This window comes from Macrotis lagotis, chromosome 4 (genome assembly GCF_037893015.1).
Source record: "Macrotis lagotis isolate mMagLag1 chromosome 4, bilby.v1.9.chrom.fasta, whole genome shotgun sequence".
In the NCBI taxonomy this organism is placed as follows: Eukaryota; Metazoa; Chordata; class Mammalia; order Peramelemorphia; family Peramelidae; genus Macrotis; species Macrotis lagotis.
Window position 1 is genome coordinate 202,919,211 of NC_133661.1, and position 26,618 is coordinate 202,945,828.

The 26,618-nt window shown below is 37.5% G+C and overlaps 2 protein-coding genes across 6 annotated transcripts in view; both read right to left on the reverse strand.

Annotated features, from left to right (window-relative positions):
- Positions 1-21,612, reverse strand: part of VPS39 (VPS39 subunit of HOPS complex) — a 59,682-nt gene extending 38,070 nt beyond the window's left edge. For both annotated transcript variants that reach the window (XM_074235178.1, XM_074235177.1), the window contains exons 1-8: positions 21,405-21,612; positions 14,689-14,754; positions 11,938-12,002; positions 11,556-11,598; positions 7,684-7,778; positions 5,180-5,278; positions 4,005-4,097; positions 2,020-2,203 (exon numbers count right to left, since the gene is read on the reverse strand). In XM_074235178.1, coding sequence (XP_074091279.1) covers positions 2,020-2,203; positions 4,005-4,097; positions 5,180-5,278; positions 7,684-7,778; positions 11,556-11,598; positions 11,938-12,002; positions 14,689-14,754; positions 21,405-21,477 — 718 coding nt within the window. In that variant the 5' untranslated portion in view covers positions 21,478-21,612. The remainder of the gene's footprint in view (positions 1-2,019; positions 2,204-4,004; positions 4,098-5,179; positions 5,279-7,683; positions 7,779-11,555; positions 11,599-11,937; positions 12,003-14,688; positions 14,755-21,404) is intronic.
- Positions 21,613-23,460: 1,848 nt separating this feature from the next.
- Positions 23,461-26,618, reverse strand: part of TMEM87A (transmembrane protein 87A) — a 32,641-nt gene continuing 29,483 nt past the window's right edge. For 2 of the 4 annotated variants that reach the window (XM_074235186.1, XM_074235185.1), the window contains exons 19-20: positions 26,247-26,277; positions 23,482-24,750 (exon numbers count right to left, since the gene is read on the reverse strand). In XM_074235186.1, coding sequence (XP_074091287.1) covers positions 24,709-24,750; positions 26,247-26,277 — 73 coding nt within the window. In that variant the 3' untranslated portion in view covers positions 23,482-24,708. Of the gene's footprint in view, positions 24,751-26,246; positions 26,278-26,618 lie in introns of all 4 variants that reach the window. The other 2 variants (XM_074235187.1, XM_074235188.1) reach the window with 2 other exon arrangements.

Here is a 26,618-nt window from a genome sequence, read left to right on the forward strand (position 1 = left end):
TCTGACAAAGGACTCATTTCTAAAATATACAGAGAACTGAGTCATATTTTTAAAACAAAAAAACCATTCCCCAATTGACAAATGGTCAAAGGATATGCAAAGGAAATTTACAGATGAGGAGATCAAAGCAATCCATAGCCATATGAAAAAATGCTCTAAATCATTAATTATTAGAGAAATGCAAATTAAAGCTTCTCTGAGGTACCACCTCACACCTCTTAGATTGGCAAATATGACCAGAAAGGATAATGATCATTGTTGGAAGGGTTGTGGGAAATTTGGGACACTATCACACTGTTGGTAGAGCTGTGAACTCATCCAACCCTTCTGGAGAGCTATTTGGAACTATGCCCAAAGGGCAACAAAAATGTGCATACCCTTTGACCCAGCAATACCACTGCTGGGTCTATATCCTGAAGAGATGATGAAAAAGGGTAAAAACATCACTTGTACAAAAATATTTATAGCAGCCCTGTTTGTGGTGGCAAAGACTTGGAAATCAAGTAAATGTCCTTCAATTGGGGAATGGCTTAGCAAACTGTGGTATATGTATGTCATGGAACACTATTGTTCTATTAGAAACCAGGAGGGATGGGATTTCAGGGAAGCCTGGAGGGATTTGCATGAACTGATGCTGAGTGAGATGAGCAGAACCAGAAAAACACTGTATACCCTAACAGCAACATGGGAGTGATGATCAACCTTGAAGGACTTGCTCATTCCATCAGTGCAACAATCGGGAACAATTTTTGGCTGTCTGCAAAGGAGAGTGCCATCTGTATCCAGATAAGGAGCTTGGAGTTTGAACAAAGTTCAAGGACTATTCCCTTTAATTTAGGAAAAAAAACAGATATCTTATTGTCTGATCTTGTTACTTCTTAGACTTCTTGTCTCTTCTTTAAGGATATGATTCCTCTCTCATCACACTCAATTTGGATCAATGTACAACATGGAAACAAAGTAAAGACTGACAGACTGCTTTCCGTGGGGGGGGTAGGGGGAGGGAAGTAAGATTGGGGGAGAAAATTATAAAACTCAAATAATATCTTTAATAAAAATAAATTAAAAAAAAAACAAGTAGTTCATTTAATTTCCAAACATCTAGCTACAAACACAATAAAACTCATTTGTAAGGAGATTAAGCACAAAGAGCTGGAAATCTCAATTAATCACTCACTAAAAATGTTAACCAGTTTGTATAATTGGATAGAGTAAAAGAAGCAAGATCAAAAGAATATATACAATTACTGTAATCATATAAACAAAGGCAAAATACACTGTGACTATAATAATGCAAACAAAAAAAAAAGGAAAAGGCAGCTAAACCAAGATTAATTGCAGAATCTAAACTTGAACATACTCCCCCCCACCTTTGTAAGAGGTGCACAATTACATCAGCAGAATGCTGTAAACTATCAGATGCAGCTGTTTTGTTCAATAACACTTAAAATTTCTTTGTTAAAGAGAGGATTCAACAGAGAGGGAGGCCTAATAAAATGGGAAATGATTGTAGTATAATAGACTAGGTCATTAGCAAAATTTAAACATACATTTATGGATAGATGTATATACCAAGGGGGTAGGTAAATTTGAATTATGTGTATGGCTATTTAAAGATGTCTGGGGTGAATCTATATGAAGCATGGTCTGGAGTCATCTGGATCTTGTTTCTAGTTTGTTCTTACTCATTGGCCAAAAAAGAGTATTCTAGTAAGAAGAAAGAGTATGAACAAAAGTAAAAAAGTGTGAAACAACACAGGGAGTATGAAAACAGTGTCGATTTGACTTACCTATTTAATATGGCGGTCAAACTTTGTTTTGGAAAAATGCAGCATGTCCTCAATTTTTAATGATTATAAAAATCCAACTACTTGTAATAAGGAAAATATGATGGGTGATAAAAACCATACCATACACATCTGAAGCTAATGATTCAGACTACATTCATTAGAGAGTCAAGATGACAATGGGGAGAAAGGGAAAGGCATAGGAAAGGTAACAGTTACTGCTGGTTCTCACCCATGGAAATTGGTATATCGGTCCAATTCAGGGCACACTTCTGTGTACAGTTGCCCTCTTCATTCAATACCACAGTGAGATCATCCTGACCAACAGCTACTTTTCCATCTGCCAAAGGAGCCACCAAGGGCTCCAGTTGTTTTCCTGTTGGAAAGAGCTCTTTGGTGGAACCTTTTCCATCTACCTACAAAAATAAAAAAAAGTTCAGTAACCTTGTTTGATAGTGTTCTTACTGAAAAATAGAGAACAAAAGAACTAGAAAATTTCTCAATTCTGCTTTAGAACCTGAATATGATATAGAAGGATTTTTCTTCCTCTTCTCTATCAGAACCGTAGATTTTTTGATAGAGAAAAAGAATTAACACATATTCATACTTTTAAAATATATATCATCCTCTTATGAGGAGGGCTTTAAAACATTGTCCTTAGACTGAAAGCCCAGAAACTGGAAGGAAGATATTCAAGTCAACAAGTATTTCTTATTTGCCTTCGAGTGTAGCAGGCACTATGCTATGCCCTGTGAATACCAAGAAAGGCAGAAAACAAACAAGGAAAAAAGTTTCTGCTTTGGATAAGTTTTTGTTTTGTTTTTTTTTTGCAAGGCAATGGGGTTAAGTGGCTTGCCCAAGGCCACACAGCTAGGTAATTGTTAAGTGTCTGAGGCCACATTTGAACTCAGGATCTCCTGATTCCAGGGCCAGTGCTCTATCGACTGTGCCACCTAGCTGTCCCTCCTTCTACTTTTAATAGGCTGTCTTCCCATTAGACCTCGTTTCTTCTTTCCTTGCAATCACAGAAACTTTCCAGAGGAGCTGCACTGCTCTCTATACTTGGATGTACTTTCTTTCCTCAAAATCCCATCCCCATCTCCCAAACCTTGCCAGGAAGAGGAGGAGGAGAAGGAGGCATGCTGCATCTTCTACACCAAGTTCAGGCCCAAGCACCATTACTGAACAACTCCTTTGCTTAGGTTCATTTCTTCATACTACCACAGATTTAGACTTGGAAGGGACTTAAGAAGTCATCTAACAATATAGTAATAATGGCCAGCATTTATGCAGCACTAACTATATACTGAGTATATACTGTTCACTGCACAAAATGCCATTACAATTATTATCTAAGTTCTTTATTTTACAGAGGATATATCATCTTAGTTCCTGTGGCTATTACCTGCCAGTCAGCCCCAGATTATTCTCTGTCCTTTCTAAAGGAGTTCAGAACCCAGCTCACAATTCTCCTTTCCACTCCAACACCTGCCTTATTTTCTATTACTCCCCTTCCATTTACTCTAGAGCAAGGGTTTTTAATTTTTTGTGTGTCCTGGATTCCTTTGTGAATCCAACCCCTTCTTAGAATATTCAAATGCACAAAAAAATGCATAGCACAAAGGTACAATTATGCTGAAATATAGTTATCAAACTATAAAAAAGTAGATTCATAGAACCTAGGTTAAGAACCTTTGCTCTATAGTCTATTCAAAGTAAACTACCCTCTGAACTCATTAACACATTCTGAGCCTTAATACAGACATCTCCTATCTCTCTTTGTTCACACTGTTCATATGCTTAGAATGGGCTCTATTGAATTCTCACCTAGGCTTTAAAGCTCAGTGCAAATAAAAGCAAGTTCATTTATATAGTCTTTCCTGATTTTTTTTGCTAATGACATTTTCCTGGACTTCCCAATGCAACTTTACCCTTAGAGTAAGAAAAATATCAAAAAGTAATTGGTTTTGTATTATATCTGACTACAATTGAAAGTTAAGTCCAATGAAGGACTTAATCTCATTTAAACTTTTTCCCCCAGATCCTGTAAGAGTGATTTCTATAGAACAGGTGATTAACAAGTATTTGTTGTATTTAACTGTGCTGGGGAGTTACATTTACTAAGTGAAAATTTCTCTGCCTGTGTACACAGTAAGATTTTTGCAAATTTGCAAAAACAACATAAATGTGTTCTGCTGTGTCAAGTTGAGAACTTACCCTTATAAGATAGTAGTCTCTCTTGAAACCCACACAAATGGAATTTTTACACCATGCCATGGATTTGGGCACATCTGGTACACTAAAGTCCCCCTGAAAAAAGACAGAGTCAATTCATCTGGGAAATATGTTAAGAATCAGAAATCATGATCTGCTATCCTTACTCTCATTTTGATTGATATTTTATTTTTCCAATTACATGTTATGGAAGTTTTTCAAAATTTATTTACTTGCATATTTATAACTTTACATTTTTTTTTACCCCCCTCCCTTTCTCCCCCCCCCCCCCATGGCAGCAGACAGTCTGGTAAAAGTTCTCCATGTACATTTGCATTTAACATATTTACATATTAGTCATTTTGTGTAAGAGGAATTAAGAGTAAGGGAAAAGAGAGAAAACCATGAGATAGGAAGGGAAAAACAAAAGAGAAGGTTTTTGAAATTGAACATAATATCCAGTCAGACTCTGTGGTATGGTTTTGTTTTTTTCCCTCTGGATGTGAATGGTCTTATCCATAAAAGATCTCTCATGATTGTCCTTGATCCCTGAATTGCTGAGAGGAACTGCATCCATCATAGTTTATCAATTCACAATGTAGTTGATGTGTATAATGTTCTCTTCTAACCCTCATTTTGAAAAATCAGTCATGCCAGAGTGAAGCACAGTATTAGAATTGCCCCCTTAGGAGTAGCTTCCTACCATACACTGAACAAGAGATGTTTGGAGTGAAATAAATACTCACTGGCTCAACAAAGAGTTCAAATGATTGAATTTTCATTGACTGAATTTGTATCACATATATCTTTTAAAGTAAGAACTCTGGAGAAATGAGTGGCAGAGTTATCATGTAGGGAGCCTTCTTTTTTCCCCTTAAACTAGACCTGTGATTTCATCAGTGTAAAGAGCTCCCCACACTGAGGAACTTAATTATCAATATAGCTCATTATCTGGGGCACAGAAGTTGAGTAACTAGTTCATAGTCATATAGTGAATATTGACTGGTCTTCCTGATTCCAAGGTTAGCTTTAACCTCTGAGAGAAGCTAGGTTATGGTGCCTCTCCCAGGGAGAATTAGAACTGAACTCCTAAATTCTGAAATAGGTCAATTGGGAGGATTTCAGAGTACATACCAACTTTAGCAGGGGCTCACATCCTGACTCACAACTGAACTTACTTGCAGTTCATGAAACTCTCGGTCCTTCCAGAAATACAGCTGAAGTTTCTTCTTCACAGCCACACACATGCGAAGCACCTCCTCACCTGTTTCAGTGTGCTGATAAGAGAATCAAAAGTATTGACAGCATAGTAGGAAATATGAAGAAAACCATACAACAGAGCCACAGAACTCCCAATTAGTTCAAAGCTAAAGTGTAGCTAAAAATGGATATTTCCTCTGTTTCAAATGAATTAATTTAAGATAGTCCCAATGATTCTCTCAGAAAATTCATCTTATCGGAGGAGGCCAGGAGAATGCTGCTGATACCCAAAATGTAACAGTGAATGGGAAAAAAATCATAATCTTGGTAGTCTTTTTTTCCAGGCTTCTGCCTGAAGGTACAGATTTTAATAAATGTTCTATTCAAACAATACAAACCTCTGCTGGGTAAATTATATTTCCTTTTCTTTTTGATGTCTCTTTCATATATCTAAACCTATTACTCTTATACAGACCAGAAATGTGATAAGCTATCGATGGTAAATGTGCTCACAGGTTAATTTTCACAGTAGCTAGTTGCTGTTATTGTGCTCCCTCCCTTGCCATCTTCTCTCCACATTCCATTAAAAGCTTTTCATCATCCAACTCTGGTTTACAAAAATCCAACAAAGTCAGGCTCTTCCCTTTCCCATCAGACTAGCTAACAAGCACCTCGTTCCTGTCAAGTCAGAATCTGACCAGACAACCTGTCACCATCTGGAACAGACCAAAAGGAAAGAGACCAAAATCTTTCACTTAGGATTACTAACCTGTCAGACCTAGATGAGGCTTATAAAAGTAAGTGTGGTAACCCTCCCAACTTGAGACACTAAAATCATATGCTATATATGTTTATTATATACTGACATGATAAACACATAATTAATCTGTAGGCACAGATCTCACTTATGAAAAAACATTTGTCATCATATTCTTTTTTTCCTTTGTGTCTATCTCTCTCATCTCTTTTCAAATCTGGCTCCAAATCCACTTTCTTCAGGGAGTCTTTCTTGATTTATTCTACTCAGATATGATCCATTCTATATTTTCCACATTATATTCCCAGTTGTTACAACATTATTTGTTTTTGTTTGTTATTGTTATCAGACACACACACACACACACACACACACACACACACACACATCATATACACACAATATCTCAAAAAAACCTATCCTGTGCAAAACAATGAACTTAGTACTAAGAAGAAGCACAAAGAAATAAAATACTTGATCTCTTCTCATGAGGGATCAATCATTAAATTAAGAAGACCAAAATGTACTAACATGACATGAATCAAAAATAACAACAAGCAATTGTTAGCAAAAAAAATATATTAATAACTGGGTACATAATAATGTCAAAAGAATAAAAATGAGAGAGCAGACCTGAATAGAATATATCAGGAAAGTTTCCCTACAGAAGAAAGTGAAATGATAAAGAAACCTATCTTTTCTAAATGAAATCATAAGCTCTCTGAGGATATATTCTGAGTATTTCATGATTTAATAGTGATTATGGAAGTTGATTTAATGCTCTATTAGTAAGCCGGTAAGGATTCACTATGGTAAAACTTGACTTCTAGGCTGGCACACTGTCATTCAGGTTACTTTAGGCCTGGGTTCTTGACGGCCATGTCATTAGAGCAAAATCTGACTCAGGAATACGGCATCACTGATAGACTAAACCAACTTTTTTTTTTTTGCTTTGCAAAGGTTTATCATCAGAAAGTTGACTTACTTGCTGGTCACCCATCATAAAGAATGAAAACCTTTAGTTAAGTTGTTATCTGCATGAATGGAGAGAACAACCCAACAATGATGAAAAACTCATTATGTAGGGGAGGGATATAAGAAGTAAACTATAATTTTATTGGCATAGGATGTCCTAAAGGAGGAAATTACTTCTAATAATATAGACTGACCCCTCACTAAAACTTAATAGTCTTAGTGATTAGAGCACTGAGAGGTTAATGACTTGTCTGGGATCACAATCTAGTATATGTTAGAGGCAGGATTTGAACCCAAGTCTTATATGATCTGAAAAGAGCTCTCTTATATACTCCCCTCTCACTTAAATATTTAGGTACTGGTCCAAACATAGGCCATATTCTTCCTCAAAACTGCCCTGTATAAAACCAGAGTTCAACTTATAATTGCATTCTTAATCTATTTTAACAAAAGTAAAGAAGACAGAATAAATATATAAAAATGAAAACCATGTTTATTTGACTAAAAAGTTTTACAGTAAAATTTTGATATAGTAATTTTGTGCAATAATTTTTCACAATGTTTCTGCATTTTCTTTCCTTTTTAAAGAAAAGTCATTTTAGAGGCATAGTTTATTTGAAGGTTGGTCTATATTCAAACCAAAACAAACATTATTTTTCATTTCTGCTATTTTGGAAAACTCATACCACTATCCTACTCCATTAAGTTAGAAAAAACTAAAAAACAATAAATTATCTTGCCTGTACTTACTTGGAGATCACAGGTAAACAGAGATGCCCCCTTTGCCTTTGAGACAGTAGTGATTTGTTGAAATGTCAACAGGTCATGAACATAAATGTTATTTTCTGTTTTAAAAGAAATACACAATTACTTTTCAATCATTTAATGGGAAAAGAGAAGGGAAATGATATGGGAAGCCTTAGAACACACTTCAGAGCAAACCTTTATAATTGCTGGTCACAGCTGAATATATCAACAAAACTAAAAACTAAATATACAGTCTTTAGAATAGGGCTTTAACCCTTTTTTTGTTTTTAGGACCCCTTTGGCAATCTAGTGAATCCTATGGACCCCATTTAAGAATGTTTTTAAATGCATAAAATAAAATATACATAATCACAAAGGACACCAATTATAATAAAAATGCAATAATTAAAAACAAAGAAACAAAAAACTTTAAGTTCACAGATGTCAGATTAAGAACCCCTTGCTTAAAGGAACAAAATTAAAAATAAATTTCAACTTGAGACAAAGATGACTGATTTACTTTTATGTACCAACCATAAAAAAATTCAGGAAGTCATTGTATCAGATTTCTGAAGTTAACTTTCCCTCAATCTAACCAACTTTTATTACATACCTCCTACATTCAAGGGACTATGTTAGGTGTTAAGAAAATTACAGTGGTGAAAAATGCAAGATCCTTGACTAGATGGAACTTTCTAGCCTCCTGGAGTATTGGGGTGGGAGTGAGGACATAAACATAAGGCAGGAAGTAATAGGGACAAAACAAAGATCCAGCAAGTATGCTTTAGGAAAATGTGAGAAAAGAGAATTTTGGAGGTCATGTGAAGATAAGTAATTAAGGAAGTCTTCAAGGAAGAAGTAGCAACTGAACTAAGCCTAGCAGAAAGAAAAGGGTTTTAAGAGGTAGAGAGGAACAGGAAGTTTGTTCCAAAGCCTACATGAATGCATGGAGGTGAGAGACTGCACAGTTAGGAAGTGGGGCACAGTTAGAAGTCCAATTATTTGAAGTGGAGAAGTGTAATGTGAAATGAGGCTGGAAAAGTAATAGAGACCATGTGGTAGAGAATCTTAAATCCACTCTCTTGGGGTAGGTGAATGACTTTGAAACATTCCTTTGCTCTCTTTTCTAAAGAAATTAAGAATACAAAAGGTAAGCCTAGAAATGGATTCTCAAGGGTAAGGTAGAGCACTCCGAATAGGCAAAGACAGCCACTGCATTTTATTTCAAGCTCCTTTTTTATCAGGGAAATATATAAAATGTTCTCCTATATCCTTAGTGTCTCTTGGGTGTTTTAATAAAATATATTCCACTTGAGGCTATTCCTGAGATTACTTAAACCTTCAGTGACCTATTTCCTTGGGCATGTGGTCACAGAGACCAGTGAGCTTGATTTTGATTCCAGGGATAATTCTAGAATGGATTTTGAACTAAATGATGGTTAACCATTTAGAAAGGGAAGAGATGATTACCAAGAGTCAACATCAAAAACAGGTCAAGTTAGACTAATCTCAGATATTTTGGATATATTTTATCTTGATCTTAATGAAATTTTTTATAAAAGTACTCATACTATATCTTTGTAGAGAAGATGGAGAGATACAAGATTAGACAACACCATAATAAAATTGGATGTCCAAACTCAAAGACTAGCTTGTCAATGGCTCAATTATCAACAAGAAAGTTCCAGTAGAGAAGTCTAGGAATCTGTACTTGACTCTGTGCTGTTTAACCACTTTTATCAATGACTCTAAAGATTGTATGCTCTTCAGATCTGCAGACCAGTAAATAACAATACATAATACAAAAAGATCTAGAAAAGTTAGTGCAATGAAATAAATCTAAATTCAACAGTGTATCTATTCTAAGGGGCAGCTAGGTAACACAGTGTATATAGATCACTGGTCTTGAAATCAGGAGGATGGGAGTTCAAATCCAGCCTCAGACACTTGACTCTTACTAGTTGAGTGACCTTGGACAAGTCATTTCATCCTAATTCCCTCACATTCAGGATCATCTTCAGTTGTCCTGATTTATATCTGGCCATTGATCCAGTTGGCTCTAGAAGAGAAAGTGAGGCTGGAGACTTAGCATAGCACCCCCTCACTCAAATTTGTTCTTCTTTGAAAATGAAGGACAAACATTAAAACAATGGGGATAAATATAAAGTATTGCACTTGACTTTATTAAACCACTTCATTCATATATACATATATATATACATATATATATATATATATATAATTGGGAATCATGGAGAGACAACAGCTATTCTGAAATAGATGTTGGGGTTCAATGAAGTGTGATTTAACAGTCAAGAAAACTAAGAGATCTTGGGCAGCATTAAGAGAAACAGTTTTTGGGAATAGGGAAATGATTGTCCCACTGTAATCTGACTTGCTCAACTTCATCAGTAATACTGTGTCCTGTTTGGAGTATCATGGTTTAAGATAGTCAAATAAATTGGGGGTGTCCAGAGTAAGATAATCAAGACGATGAAGGGTCTTGAATTCATTTATATGATGATCAACTGAGGGAACTAAACATTTTTAACTTGGAAAGCAAGAGGACTCAGGGTAAACATAAGATTGATCTATTTAAAGGACTGTCATGTGGAGAAGAAACTAAACTTGTTCCATTTGGCCCCAGGGGCCAGAACCAGGAGCAAAGGGAAAAATTTGAAAAGAGGCAGGAAAATCTTCCTAACAATTAGAGTAGGCCAAAAGAGACATTGGAGGGAGAGTGGGATGTCTCTATCCTTTACAAGTGCTCAGGAAGAATTCACTTGTTTGGTATATTATAATGATGAACTTTTCATATATAGATTTGACCAGGATGCTCCTGAAGACCTTCCAATTCTCAAATTCTTTGATTCAGTGAAATCTATACTTCAAAAGATAAACTTAAGAAAGAGCCAAAATGATAAGAAAGTAAGATAGCAAGAGGCTGAGAAAAGAGTGGGAGATGTAGAAAAGAAGGTAACAAGCATAGATGAGTTTGGCTCTAAGAGAAAAGTTGTAGAACAAAAACTTAAGGAGATGGCAGGCAAGTAAAGATTATTTAAGGCTCGGAAGAACTGGAGTCCTAGGTGGTAGGAAAATAACCAATGGATAAGAAGAGACTGAAGAAGAGAGAGAGGCCATGTTCAAGGAGGCAATCTCTTAAAGATAAGAGGGGATACAACCAGTGAATGAGGAAAATAAAAAGAAACTGAAATATAATTTTTAAAAAGTGTTTAGGGGTAAGGTAGGACAGAAGAGAGAACTCAGGTGGATATTCTCTATTTTTTTTTCCAGTAAAGGAGGGAATAAAATTCTTTGCTAAGAGGTAGGGTGGAGGAGGTTGCATAGAGGATTTGAGGAGAGAGGAAAAAGTCTGGAATAGTCACTGTATAGAGTCCATTAAGGACTCCACTGTGGTACAGTCAATTATGGAAAAATAAAAGGATTGCAATGCAATGGTGAGATCCCAGTTGAGTTGAAATAAATCTGTAGAAAATCTAGTCTATATGGTTGCATGTTTTCCTCTAGCAGCATTCAACATCACCATAACTGGTGACTGGGTGAGAAGGCAAGGGAGTAAACAGAAGCTTACATTCTATAGCTGACTGATTGACCAAACAGTCCAGACATGTCAAGTAAAGCCAGAGTAAGGGTGATAGATTAGCACAATTATCAGAATAGGCCCCCTACTGATCCTCATACCTAAAGGATAGGGCCAGAAAAAGATGAGAGATCCTTTAGCGTTGACCCTTCATGGTATCCAAAAATAGTAACTACCTCTAAATAAGTATGTAGTGAAAGAGTTGAATCTTTCCTCCCTGACACAAGAAATAATGGAAAGCCCCAAAATACAAAAGAATCCTTTCTTCACTTACCTAACAAACTGACCAGAATCTTAAACTGAGAAACCACATGGATCTGAAAGAAAAATAAGCAAATCATTTAATTCAAACAGAATATGTTGAAAATCTATTCTCTCCCCCAACTTATTCACTTGGCTACAATACTGATAAGGTATTCACAGTGCTTCTTAAAGTCACAGGGCTAAATCTGTGAGTTTTTTATATGTGATCACAACTTCTTGTGAATGAGGACCTCACTCCATGATCTGTGTGCCTAGAGGGTTTTCCCATCATGGAGGAGAAATGAAAGCAACTGAAGCAGTTGACAGAGATTACCATTAAAGGGAACACTGGCACAGATGACATTCCCCTCCCTTTACAAGCTCAAGTCATAATTGCTTCCCTAGTTGCTCACCTGCTGAATCTTTTTGGAGAAGTTCTTGTTGGATTTTTCTAGAGTTACCTCAAATCTGTTGCAACCTATGAAAAAGAAATAATTGCATAAAGTTCTAATAAAGGAATATATCAGTCAAACTGCCTGTCCACAAAACACAAATGAAAAAACTATAAATTTCTTTGTAGGAAATGTCAAAAAAGCTTGCTCAAGATTGAAAACTTCCTTTTGTCTTATGCAAAAAGGGTGAAATGTTTGAACTTTAACTTGAAAGCAGAGAGTCTTATGCCCTTTCCCTTAACAGTAGAGCAAGGTGCTCCCAGAGAAGTTTAGATCTGCTGAAAGGCACTTGTGGGCTTACAAAATTCATTCTTTCTAAGAGCCTAGGCAAGAAATTCTAAAAGGAAGGGGCTTTCACAAAGAAAGAGCACAAGCAACAAGACCAATTTCAAAGATTTTTGATTTAGAAGACTAAAGCCTAGGAACTATGGGCCACATCACAAAACAGAGCACACAATCAACTACAACCCAAGGGCTAAAGCAGTTTCAAGCACCCAACTTACTGCCACTTTCAAATGATGACACATCTGTTGGTACTGTTGCAAAAATGAGTAAAACATTACATACCACATAAATATAAGACTTGTATCCAATCTGACTAAAAGTTAACCTTAGAAATGTCCCAGGAAATGAAGAAAAATAGTTCTGATTTAAATGGTGGGTACATTTTTATTGTAAAATATTTTTCATATAGATTAGAAACTATTCTCTATGTAACCTATAATTACTCTATGTGTTTGTCACTAGGGCCAAACACACCCTGTTTTACTTCCTCCACATGTGCTACAGATGAAACATCTGACAAAGTATTCAGAGTGATATATTCCCTAGCAAGAAAAGGAAAATCTTAATTATGTTTTCCTTGGTGTAATACTTTACTTTTCATGAATGATTTATTTATTTTACTTCAATAAGAATTTTCCCAATATCTTGACAGAGCACAGACTGTAACGAGAGTAGGAGTGGTTGGGGAGATGTAGATGAATGCCAAAGGATAACCTGATATCAGACCCATCTGGTCCAATCCTGGAAAAGCTCTGTAACTTCTAGATATCTATGAGAAGGCCCAGGTCTATTCAGGAGATAACACAGGACAGTGAAAAGAACACCAGGTTGAGAGTCTGAGGACCTGAGTTCAAATTCCAACTCTGATGCTTAATATGTGTGTGACTTCTCTGGGCCTCTAAGTTTTGTTAGCTGTAAAATAAAGGGGTTGGATTAGATGGCCTCTAAGATCCCTTCCAGCTCTAAATGTAGGATCTTCTGATCCTATTCCTCAGAGAACTTATGATGATTTGGGGATTCTGAAAAGAGTAAATGAACTAGATCCTGGTAGAAATAATCTGATTATTCAGGTCAATCCTTGAACTACTGTGGTGTCCAAGGACACTTTGACAGTAAAAAGAACCTCTGGGCCACCATGATTTCAGACCTATTATACCAAGGGCTGGGTTAAAACTAAATTACTTCCTTGGGTAACTAGGGGAAGAATGAATTTCCAAAACACGTGATTAAATGTCAGATTTACCAATCCTCTTAATATAACTATTCTCGTTTATTTGGGGGATAAATAAATCACATGGAGACTAAATAATTCATCAGACATACTAAAGAGCATATATATATATATATATATAGACACACACACACACACACACATAGCCTGGCTATATGTCAAATATTACCAAAAGTTGTCCATTAGCAACATATGTCTATGTGTACATTATATATATATATTTCAACTCTAGATACCAAGAAGATGAAAAACTAGAATAAGTATGGATAATGGTTTGTTTATTAGATAAATATTAGAAGAAGCTTGGCAAAAGAACGATTTCCAAATTATCCTATACTGTTATTGATAAAGGCTTAAAAAAATAAAGTGACTTACTCAAACTCACCCAGTAAAATGTTAGAGACACAACAGTTTTTCTTTTTCTTTTTTTAAAATTGATTTAAAGCAATGGGGTTAAGTGACTTGCCCAAGGTCACCCAGCTAGGCAATTATTAAGTGTGTGAGGCCAAATTTGAACTCAGGTCCTCCTGACTCCAGGGCTGGTGCTCTATCCACTGCACCACTAGCTGCCCTATCCCAGTTTTTCTAACCCCAGTTCAGTCCTTGTTCTAAGACACAATGAAATGGTTCACCATCAGCGAAATACTCAAGTAATCTGACCAAGGTTTTGTAATGTTACTCTCTTTGAGTTTTCAAAGTACCTATACATAGGAGTTTAGATTTAAAAATGGATTTGATCCTCATACACCATTGAGGAAACTGAAGCCTAGAAAGGTCAAGTGATTGGCTCAAGGTTATTACAAAGATAATCAGTCAGTTGGTATTTTAACCCAGGTCATCTGACTCTAAATCTCACACTCTCTAGATTATCCCCTTTTATCTTCACAGGACATGTAGTTAATGAAGGGTAGTACAAGAATGCAGGTTTGCTAACTCCCAATTCAACATTCTTTCTCCTAAGAACCTACTAGGAGCTTTTAAATGAACCACAGGTACCATGAACAAAGAGATCCCTGGATGCTTGTCAAAGAGCTGACTTAAAAGTCATGGAATCAATAAATTTTAGAGCTGAAAGAAATTTTGAATGTCATCTTAATTTCAAAACCCTATGACTAAAAAGCAGTCATTTGGACCTCAGAACTCACTATCCTATTTGTTTGGGAAAAAAACACTTCCTAGAGACCTTTGCTACTCACCAACATCTTTCCGAATCCTGTAGAGGAGGAGATGACCTTGCTTGGTTCCCACGAGAAGCCATTCCTCTGGAAAGAGGGAGATGAAGTTCAGTAAGAGCTAATATAACCCTACTTCCTTAATTCAATAGTCCCTATCAGAACATATAAGTACAATGGGGAGAAACTGAAAAGTCAGAGCAGCTTTCAAAAGCTTCTATCTTTCAAGGCAGGAGAATGTATTCATTCAAGAGACTGTTAAAAACCAACTGATAAACTAATACATTTTTACTAAGCCCAGCACGGTTCAAGACATTATGGAAAATGCAAGAGGATTATAAGACATAGTACTGGTCCTAAATCCTTCAATGAGTAAATAAATGACTTTTCTATGGAAACAGATTATTAAAACAAAAGGCATTTTTTTATCTTGAAAAGACAAATGTTGAGGAGGTAAGAGAGAATTTTATCTTCATGTATAGCATATATATATATATATATATATATATATATATATACACATAAATCTATATAACAAGTTAAAAGTACAAACCTTTGACTTGACAAGGGTGATGGCAATGAAATTATATTAGGAATGATAGGTATATACTTACTATTTTTTCCCCATGGTCAACAATTACTAGATAGATAGATATACAGAATATTTATTAAGGCTTACTGTGTGCCAGGCACTGTCCTAAATGATTGAAATATGAACAGAAATAAGTAAGACAGGTTCTGCCCTAATGGAACTTATGGTATCCTAGAGGACAAGAGCTGGTAGCTGAGAAGTGAGACAGAAGCCTCACTCTGGTCAACATGAAATGGATGCTCACTATCAAACTCTAGGGTAGCTCCAAAAGGTAACATTACATACCTTTGATTTCACTGATGAAAACAAAGAAACTGAAAAAAGCAACTAGTTCCTTCCCTCTTTTGCCCAGGTATAGGACAATGATTAAGGATCACTAAATATATTGTCAGATTTGGTTGATGTGCTGGCTAATTTCTTAACAATTAGGGGAAGGGGATGAAAGTGACAGAAAAACATAGAATGTCAATAACAAGCAAAAATGAAAAGAAAACAGATGTTTCCTATTTTATTTCTGCCAAAACCAAGTTAGAAAGAGCTAACTTAAGAAGGGAACAAGCATTTATTTGGCTCCTACTGAGAACCAGGTACTGTGTTAAGTGCTTGCAAATATGGTCTCATTTGATCCTTACAACACTCCCAAGAAGGTAAGTGCTGTAAGCATCCTCATTTTTAATACTCAAGGAAATTGAGGCAAGCAAGGGCTAAATGACTGGCCCATGATCACAAATCTAGTGAGTGTTTTGAGTATACAACTGAAGTCAGGTCTTCTTGACTTCAGGCCCAGCAGTCTATCCTCTGTACCAGCTAGCTGCCCCTTCCTTCTAGATGCCCTGAGGGGATTAGAAGAATAAAGTAAAAACACCCAGAAATTCACAGAAGCCAGAATCCAAGAAAAGGGAACTAATAATGAAACCTGTGGCCTCAGACAATTTAACACAAAAGCATAAAGAATAAGTAACAAGCAAAGAGAACTAGGAGTCAAATATGACCACACAGTTATCAGTAAGATTTGGTAGAATGAGACCTGTGGGGAGAAACAGGAAGCACAGTCAATTCTTGACATCTTGATGGATCAATATGTAGAAATTCCTCAACCACCTGGCAGTCTAATAGTAGAAAGTGAAATAAAATATAACAAACATATAAAGCAAATGGTTACATCCACTGCTGTAGCAACTATTTACTGTCCTTGGATAAGAAACACTGCAATCTAGTCTAAATGGTTACCTCAACCCTGCAGTTTTGTCTAAAAGGATTTCTTTCACAATTGAAACAGTATTTATCTCCCCCATCTCCTTCCCTTGAATAGAGAACCTCTTCTCACTGTAATAATAAACTCTGTCAACTGCATAGTAAATATTTCCCCAGAAACCTCACTTTTCCCTTTTGAATCAGCTCTTTCTCTACCCTTCCCACTCCTGTGAAAATTAAAATTCTTTGTTTTTGTTTTAACCTCCAATCTTTGACACATAGTCATTGGACCTCCGAGAGGTTCCATTCCTCTCAGTTGAGAGCATTCCCTAACAGATCTATGAATGAAATATGGCTATGGAAAGGTATGGGTATTCAGAAGAAACAGTACATGTAAAAGGATGGGGGTAGAGGAGCACTATATTTTAAATAAGATATAATCACGAGTTAATTCAAGAATGAAAGGGGAAGGGTAGAGAACATGCTAATAATTTCAATGAAGATCAAAGAGGAGTGATACCATCATCAGAACATATATTAACTCAGCTAGATACAAAGAAGTGTGACCTTGGGCAAGTCACTTAACCCCAATGCAATGGCAAAGCATTCAATGATGTCTCTTTGTTTATATAATTTTGGGGGCAGCTAGATGATGCAGTTAGAACACTGGCCCTGGAGTCAGGAGAACCTGAGTTCAAATCCAACCTTAGATATTTAATAATTGCCTAGCTATGCGATCTTGGGCAAGTCACTTAACCCCATTGCCTTAAATAAATTTGAAAAAAGATACAAAGAAAAAAAAACAGAAACAAGCCTGGCACAGAAGTATATTATATAGTAATGATTGAGGCTTTCAAGTATCTGGATATCTGCTGAATCTTCCCCTCTCTGCCAAAAGTAAAGCTTCTAAAAGTGTCAACAGTACCATTATCTAAATGATGGAAATTGGATTGAATCCTCATGAGGATCTGGTTTCAAGAGTTAGAAGTGATAGAGGCCTTGGAGGAGAAGTGGGTTTTCTATCCTTTAAAGGAAGAATTTCTCTTTTGCATCTAATTTTCACCGTCAAGAGGAACTGGTTTCAGTAATGGAAGTGACAGAGACCTTGAAGGGAAGTGAGCACTAGTGATTCACAAATTATATTTTGTTCTTCTCTCAGATAAAAAATATCTGACAGAGAAGAAAGACACACAAAGCCTGATTCACCCTTTAGATTTTGAAAGAGATTTTAAAAGGTTCAGGGAAAGCCAATTTGGAAAACTAAAAAAAGAAAGAATTATGTAGACTGATGAGGAGACACAAAAAACAAATCACTCATCTTGGATGTTAAAAGATGGAAGCAAGGACAGGTAACCAAAAATGAATTCAAAAACAAGGCATGGTCTTACAAGAGGAGTGACCAAAATGGATGATAAAATTCTGAATGAAGTAAAGTTGGCAAGGAAAGTTAAGAACAATAAAGAGGATCCTCTAATACTGGGAAATGGAGAAGGATCAAGAATCTCTACCTAGGCAGAGAAAAGGTAAGAGCTGCTTAACTTCCAATTTGTTTCTTTCTTTTTTTCTGCCAAGGAAAATAGTCCTATCTTTAAAGGGTAAAACAAAAATGGCTCATAGTCAGTAGACACCCAAAATAAGTAGTGGTCCTGTGAACAGTCCAATTTTTAAGTGTCCTTACTAAAATGCAGTATCCAGAACCGAATCTTACATTGGAAATATGATCTGACAAGGACAAAGTCTACCAAATGTCTGAGCACTCTGGTAACCCCATCAAGCAATCTGTAGGGGCTGTGTTAGTTCTCACCCAGCAAGGCAGTCTTGGGACTTCTGAAGCCTGGATCTGTTTTGACTATTATCCTGGGACTTCAAAACTGGTTGGTGGAGAAAAGAGAGAAGACCAAAATATAATTTGTGAATCACTAGGATACCCTTGAAAATAATCCAGTACCTTGGGGGAAAAAATTGTATCAAATATCTCTGCTAACAGTTTGGAAAGAATGCTCCAAATCACTAAAAAGAGAAATACAAATCAAGGCCATCCTAAGATTTTATTTCAGTTTCTGAAAATAGCCAAGAAGACAAAAAATGGTAATAGTCAATGCTGGAAGAACTGATAGGTTAAGTGTACTAATAAATTGTTAGTAGTGCTGTGAACTAACACAACCATTCTGGGAAGCAATTTGGAAATGTGCAACTAAAGGGCTAAAATGCCCAGGCCATTTGACCCAGAGATTCCATTGCTAAGCATGTGTTCTAAGAAGGTACTAATGGGGGCAGCTAGGTGGCACAATGGATAGAGCACTGGCCCTGGAGTCAGGAGTACTTGAGTTCAAATACGGCCATAGACACTTAATAATTACCTAGCTGTGTGGCCTTGGGCAAGCCACTTAACCCCATTGCCTTGCAAAAACCTAAAAAAAAAGTTAGTAACAAAATAATATACCAAAAATATTTATAGCTTTTTTTTTGTGATAACAAAGAACTGGAAACAAAGTTATACCTATCAACTGAGGAGTGGCTACACAAATTGTGGTATATGAATATAATGGACTATAACTATGCTGTAAGAAATGACAAACATGATGAATTCAGAGAAGCATGAAAAGAATTATATGAACTGATGTAAATAAATTAAGCAGAATAAAGAAAAATAAGATACATGATAACTACAATAATGTAATTAAAACTGAAACATTGTTATAATGATTGAGAATGGCCTTAAAGAAGAAAAAAGATACATTCCTACCTGGAACATTGCATATATTTTCAGTGAATTAAACTTTTATTTTTCTCTTCTTAAAAAAAAAATCTGTAGGGGCAGCTAGGTGGTGCAGTGGACAGAGCACTGGCCCTGGAGTCAGAAAGACCTGAATTCAAATCCGGCCTCAGACACTTAATAATTACCTAGCTGTGAGATCCTGAGCAAGCCACTTAATCCCATTGCCTTGCAAAAACAAAAACAAAAAAACTTTGATATAAAGGACAGCATTCTGGGAGAGGAGAGGGAAATGGCTATGGAGAAAAATAGAGGTGATGTAAAAAAAAGATATCAATAATAATTTATTTAAAAGAAGACTCAGTTTTGTAATGTCCTCTAAATCATGACCAGCCCCAAACTGATCATTCTCACTTTTTCATTTGAGATTTTTTTTAGTCTTTTTTTTAGGCTTTTTTTGCAGGGCAAATGGGGTTAAGTGGCTTGCCCAAGGCCACACAGCTAGGTAATTATTAAGTGTCTGAGACCGGATTTGAACCCAGGTACTCCTGACTCCAGGGCCTGTGCTTTATCCACTACCTAGCCGCCCCTCATTTGAGATTTCTTATGGTAAATCATATGTCTCTTTCACATAGACTTCATGTGATCTAATGTTCCTTCTAAAGAGAGGAAAATGGGGCAGCTAGGTGGCGCAGTGAATAGAGCACCGGCCCTGGAGTCAGGAGTACCTGGGTTCAAATCCCGTCTCAGACACTTAATAATTACCTAGCTGTGTGGCCTTGGGCAAGCCACTTAACCCCATTTGCCTTGAAAAAACCTTAAAAATAAATAAATAGATAGATAGATAGATGATAGATGATAGATAGAGGAAAATACAATAATCACATGACTGCCTCATGTTCTATAAAAGGTACCAGTGTCAGATGTACCAGTGAAAAACATGAGTCATAAAGACTTGAATTCAGGTTATATATCAAGGCAATGGCAAAATGTGTTTGTATGTGTATGTAAAATGATTATGAGTAGGCTACAGAGGGCACAACCCGTGCTGGACAATCACCTGACTGAATATATGACATGGCCCTTTCCCTCTTAGAAATCAAAGATTCTACAGCAGTATACTTCATATAACATATTTACTATGCATTACTTATATATACAAACCACACACTCTATTGAAGTTTGTTCCTTTGCTGTCCTAATATTAATGGTGAGAGACAGCAGTTTCAGAGAATTTTTAAAGTAGGTGTGATTCTCTCTTGACCCCTAAAATTTGGATCACTTTCTTAAAGGATCCCTGATTTTAAGAAAAGCACACTTTGAAGGCCAACACAGAAGGCCAGAAGTAGAATACTGGGAAGAAGCAGTTACAGCAGATTTGCTTAGGTGATAAGTCAGTCTTTTGATCAGATGATTATTTCATATCTGCCAGTCAACACTCCTTTCACTCATCCCCCGTACATCGTAAGATCTAATTTGGGAAATTAAACACATTTTTAATGTTAATAAAATGTTAAAAAAAAAAACACTTATTTATTAAGGGAACTGTCAAAGTTCACCTAAACTCAGTTGTTATATTGTCTACATTTAGCCTAGCCTTGACTAAATTTCCTCCTGAAATGAGTAAACCAATCTGCTGTTGCCCAATCTAGGTGTATTAGTCTATCTGTTTTTTCTCTACCATCAGCAGACACAGACTCATAGAAGGCAGTCTTTTTATTTTTGCTTTTGTATCCCCGGAGCTTAGCCATGTCCCCGACTGAGTAAACACTTAACAAATGATTTTTCAATTCATCTCCTTGGCTCAGGGACTCGGTGCCCATTAGAACCGTCACTCAGGGGAATCCCTAGTTACCAAATCTTTGCATGCGTCAATCCCAAAGGGGTCACCGCCATGTTTATGGGCCCCGGTTTGGAAGGGGAGCTTCTCCACCCACGATCGCAAGCACCGGAGCCAGGCTCCCAAGGATTCCACGGGCAGTAAGGCACGACCGAGGCTGGTCTGGCCCTGCTGCGGCAGCGGGGTGTCCCTGGAAGGGCTCAACCCCACGGCCCGCAGAAACCCGTCAGTCACCGCTATTCCCGCCCTCCCCGACTCGTTCCGGTCGCGTGGCTAGGCGACCCCCGAGCCCTCCCCGCGGCGGGGAGGGGCGGACACGCCCCCCAGCGGGCCCCGGCCGCGCGCACGCCCAGACGTGCGCGCGCACAAACCCTCGAACGCCCGCCGCAGGCTCTCACCCCAGGCCGCCAGGCAGTCGATCTGCAGCGGCAGCTTCTCCAGGATCGGCACCGGCTCGAACGCGTCGTGCATAGCGGCGGGCGGACCCGCGACGCCGAGGCCGGGGCGGGAGCAGAAAAGAGCGGTCTGTGGCCGCGGGCACGACCCCCGGCCCGGACGGCACAGGAGGAGGTAGAGGAGCCGGTGGCGGCGACAGCTACAAACTTCCTGCTGTGATGACGCGACACGCCCCTTCCGCCGCCGAGGCCCCGCCCCTTCCTCCAGAGCGCCCGCCTCTTAAAGCCAGAGTCACGGTCACGGTCGCCTCCCACCAGCTCGGTTGATTCCGTCCTCCGGGGTTTGCCCATTTTTAGATCCTGGATTCCCCCCACCCCCCGGGTCAATCTAGTAAAGCCCACAGACCCCTTCTGAGAAGAGTGACTTTTATTTTATTTTAATTTTACGTATTTAAGGCAACGGGTTAAGTGGCTTGCTCAAGGTCACACAACTAGGTAATTATTGTCAGAGGTGGAATTTGAACTCAAGTCCTGTTTCCAAGGCCAGTGCTCTATCCACTGCGCCACCTGGCTGCCCCAGAAGTGACTTAAAAAACAAATTGAAGTAAATGATAGATGTCAGTTTAAAGTTAGTGAAAATCAGTGTAATCCCCCCCCACTCAAGCAGGTGGACTCGATGAAGTCTATTGGTGGGAGACTCCCCAATCATGATGCTGGAGAGGGGGAGGGGACGCTATAGAAAAAGGCAGCACCTCCCATATAGAGGCCGACAAGGTAGCAGCTGGGGTGAAGCTGACCTCCCCCAACATCAAGAGAAAATCTAAAATCTGGGTGAAAAGCAAAAAGACTAACCACTACACTGGCACCCACCCACCCCCAGCAGAGTGCCAACTCCTGGCCCGGCTTGGAGACTGAATGGGTAAGCTCCCTCCCCTTCCTGGTCCTCTCTCATGCTGAAGAATCCAAGGGGCTCTTCTCTGCCAGGTTTCAAGAATTAAAAACTTTATTCCAAACATTCTTTTTCTGTCCTCCAGCAAATTCTATTTAAGGGCTTTCCCCTTTGGACTGTGGCTGATGTGCATGCAAACTGCTTTGTCTCTCAATCCCCACCTATTGTATCAGCCACCTTTTGGTTCCCTTATGCTAATTCAATGCCTTCCAAATTCCATTCTCTGTAATCAAGTGTCTATGCAGGCTCTGGTCCTGGAAATAATCTGAATGTGGTTAATATTTACCCAGAAGAAAATTGAGGTTAAAAGCAATAATAAAGTGCTTAAAGTTCAGATTGGACAAAGAATTCTGGACTAGGTCTCAAGAAATGTGGTTTGTTAGTTCAATGCAGCTTTATTAAGTGCCTATGTGCCTGACAATATGCATGTGTAACGAGGTCTTACCCATCTTTAGTTCATTACTGATCAAGGCAGGGAGGGCTGCAGCTATGGTGGCCCACTGGCATGACAGTCACTTGTTTTAGTGTAGCTCTGCTTTCTAGTCTGCTCCATGACCCAACACATCTAGCCACTAGTCCAGGTTAAATGGGGAACTATGGCCCACCCTACCCACCAAAAAAGTCTAATAGTTAATCCTCTTCATAATTTTCATGCAAAGGAAATGCTATTATTAAATTACAATAATCTAGAAAGATTGTCAGCAACTGGGGAAGAAAACTACTAGCCCCTGTGATATGGACTTGATCCATTTAAACTTCCTTGCCAGTCCTGAAAACTTTGAAACCAAAAAACTTGCAGCAACATAGCTGATGCCCCACAATTCTATGGCACAAAAACAGAAGCATCAACAGCAAATCATAGCTTCCAGCTTTTTGACAGTAGATATTTTAGACAGTTAACATGTGATAATAGCCAGTGATAAAAGGTTTGTTACTTGAAAAGAAGTTCTAGCTGTGAAACTTCTGATAACTCTGGAAGAACTTGTACAACTCAAAAAAAAGAAGTGGATAATGTGACAAGTTTCAAAGCCTAGAAAGCAATAAAGAATGTGGAAATGAATATTTTGCCCCATAAAAAGGATGAAAGAGTTTTGGAGACAGAAAGATCACTTTTAAAAAAAAAGAAAATTTGAAAAGAAAAACCCAAAATGTTTTGACTTTAAGGTTTTTAATATTAAAAAGTGGCATGAATTTTTTGTTTTTAGAACAGAAATCCATAAACTTGGGAAGGCAAAATTTGAGAAAACTGTTAGAACAGAAATGGAGTCCTTAAAATGATTTCTAATTCAGCAACTCCCCTTGTAATGCCTCTAAACATTCGTAACCAAAGCCAGAAACAGTAACAGTTCACCCTAATGTATCCTACACCCCACACAGGGATATTCAACTAAGCTGGAAGGACCTGCTTCCTTTGTAATCAGTTGTCCTCTTCTGAAGCATTACAGTACTCTCCAGCAGGAAGTTTACTTATATGCTCTCAGGTGGAAGAAATGCCTCTGCACCTGCTGCAATACCAGGGTAACACCTATTATCCCTGAATTGCCAGGGCAGACCAAGCATTGCATAGGAGAGAGCAATGCAGTACTTAGAGGCTTTCAGAGCAGTAGTTAAAAGTTCTCAGATGTGCACCACATTGCCAGCAATGGGATGTGTCACAACAGCAGACATCAAAAGAGTTAAGCTAATATTTTCTCTCTAAATTACATCTGAAATAGAAAAAATCTTTAATATACACCATTTTGTAAACAAAATTGCACTTGATTTTGCTTTAAAAAAATGATCTGAATCCCACTGTTAATGTTTTCAAATCTTTCTATTTTTTGGTACTTTTAATCACTGATAGTACTGGGGACTCATTAACTCAAAGGGACCCTTTTTGTCTCCCAACTAGCTCTGCAAGATATGTTTGCTCCCCAGGAAACTGAAGGATAGTAACAACTTTCCCCATCACCTCTCCAAAAAAATAAATAAAATCATTAGGCAGTTGCTTCTGGGCATTACATATTATAGACTGTCCCTTTAGTGTTAAAATTTTAGTCTGACAAATTATATAGCTGAAACAATACATGTGATTTTCTTAAACAACCAAGTAAGGATCTGGAGTGGGAAAAGGGGAGGGGGGATTGCAAATCAGAATCTTTTATGAGGATTTTGTTATTCTATGACCTGTTTCCCAATGGGTTGCTTGCCTGTTTGTAATGCCTGCCTCTCTCTCTCTCTCTCTCTCTCTCTCATAAAGAACAAATCAGGAGGGTGCCACTGCCTCCTTTGAGGCAGTGGAGCAGCAGCAGAAGTCTGACACAAATGCTGATCTCTTCCCTGATACTAACAAGCTCTGCCCTGAAATCCTTCCATTCTTCATTCCATTTTGGATCTTTCAAAGTGCGTGATCATTCTTTCCTAGAAAGAAAAAAAAAGGGACCATGGTTTCTTATTCAAAATTTTTCTTCTATAGATTAGGCATGTTAATATTTTAATATATACACATTCTAGATTACATCTGCCATTAGCACATATTCATATTCATTCAATATTAAGTGGGCAGCCATGTAGTAGGAACTACATTTTCCACTGACAATTTCAATAGCTGAACGAAATTGTACCTTTTATAATAAGCAGACATGACTGCCCAGTATTGTGCAGTTATTCTAGGCAAAAAGCACAATGAGAGAGGTTGGCAAAGTCAGGGTTACTGTATGCAAATAAGCTTATCTGCAACTGTATCTCCCTCTGTTTCCAGCTACTAAGGGTGTGCTACTGGCAGGTAATTGGAGGCCTGAGGTTTCCTAAAGGAACAACTTTCCAGTGCAGGATTAGCATGATAGGCTATCCAAGAGAGCCAGAAAATTCTTAGTATGATAATAATTTGTACACAAGTCCTAGAATGGATGTATTAGGTGGACTCAATTCTACAGGTGAGAAAGAGGACTAGGACCCTTATTTGTAGGTTGTCCGTTCTCATTTACACCAATGAGGAAACTGGGGAAAAGAGCACAGAACTTGTCTATTATCATACAGTGGTTAGAAAACCAAAAAATTTTGTACATGATCTATTCCATCAAAGTGACCTTCACAGCTTCCTAAAACTCAAAAAGGACCTGGTTTGCATATTTCAAGAACTAACAATCAATATCTAGACTGCAAAAATTAACACAGAAAAGTATACCTACTCTAGTCAATTAGATAGACAATAATGGCATGAATAACCACAGATAATAAAAAATTCCATTTGCTTTTGGTGTACTATACTATTTTATGGCTATTTAATTTTCCTTATTAAGTTTAGTTTAATATTAAAATCATTTGTATTTGCAGAACAAAGCAGGTGAGAAATCACCTCAAGACATTAGTCACTATGAAGAGTTAGATTGGGCATTCTAGATTACATCTGCCATTAGCACATATTCATATTCATTCAATATTAAGTGGGCAGCCATGTAGTAGGGCATACATAATTTACATAAAGATGTAGACTGGTTTGATAACTTTTATTTTTTTTTACTTTTTCTCTTTTTTTTTGAAAGGCAATGGTATTAAGTGACTTGCCCAAGGTCACACAGCTAGGTAATTATTAAGTGTCTGAGGCCACTTTGAACTCAGGTCCTCCTGAGTCTAGGGCCAGTGCTCTATCTACTACTATACCTAACTGATGGGTTCTTTTCAAAGACCTTTTCAAAAGAGATACATATTTATATCAATATTTGGAAGAGGAAAAAAAACAAACCTTCCTTGAACACCTGAAAGTTTTATTTTCAGAGTATCTTGTTTTTCACACTCTTTCTTTGTCTTAACAATAGTTCTCAAGTACATTAGGTAAAAAAAGTCAAACAATCTCTTTAATGACTCTTGTATGTCATAAGATCAGAGAATTTATTTTTAAAAGTTTGTTTACTGACCTCATCAGAATCTAAAAGGGCTGGAAGTGCTCTGTAGAGAAAAAAGTTACCAACAGTTAGATAACATAATACTCTAAAAAAAATGAAATTATGAATATAACATAAAGCTTTTGCTACAATTACCTAGGGCTTTATAGATTAAAAAAATTCAGTAGGCCTTTCAGAACAAGAAATATAACAATAGAATGGAATGGTAAGATTTTTCATGATAATTGAAAACATTTACAACCCCAGTAAGAACTTAAAAACTTCAAAAAAACATCTCTTCCATTATTTCATTAACAGCTTAGGATTTTTTTTTTTGCAAGGCAAACAGGGTTAGGTGTCTTGCCCAAGGCCACATAGCTAGGTAATTATTAAGTGTCTGAGACC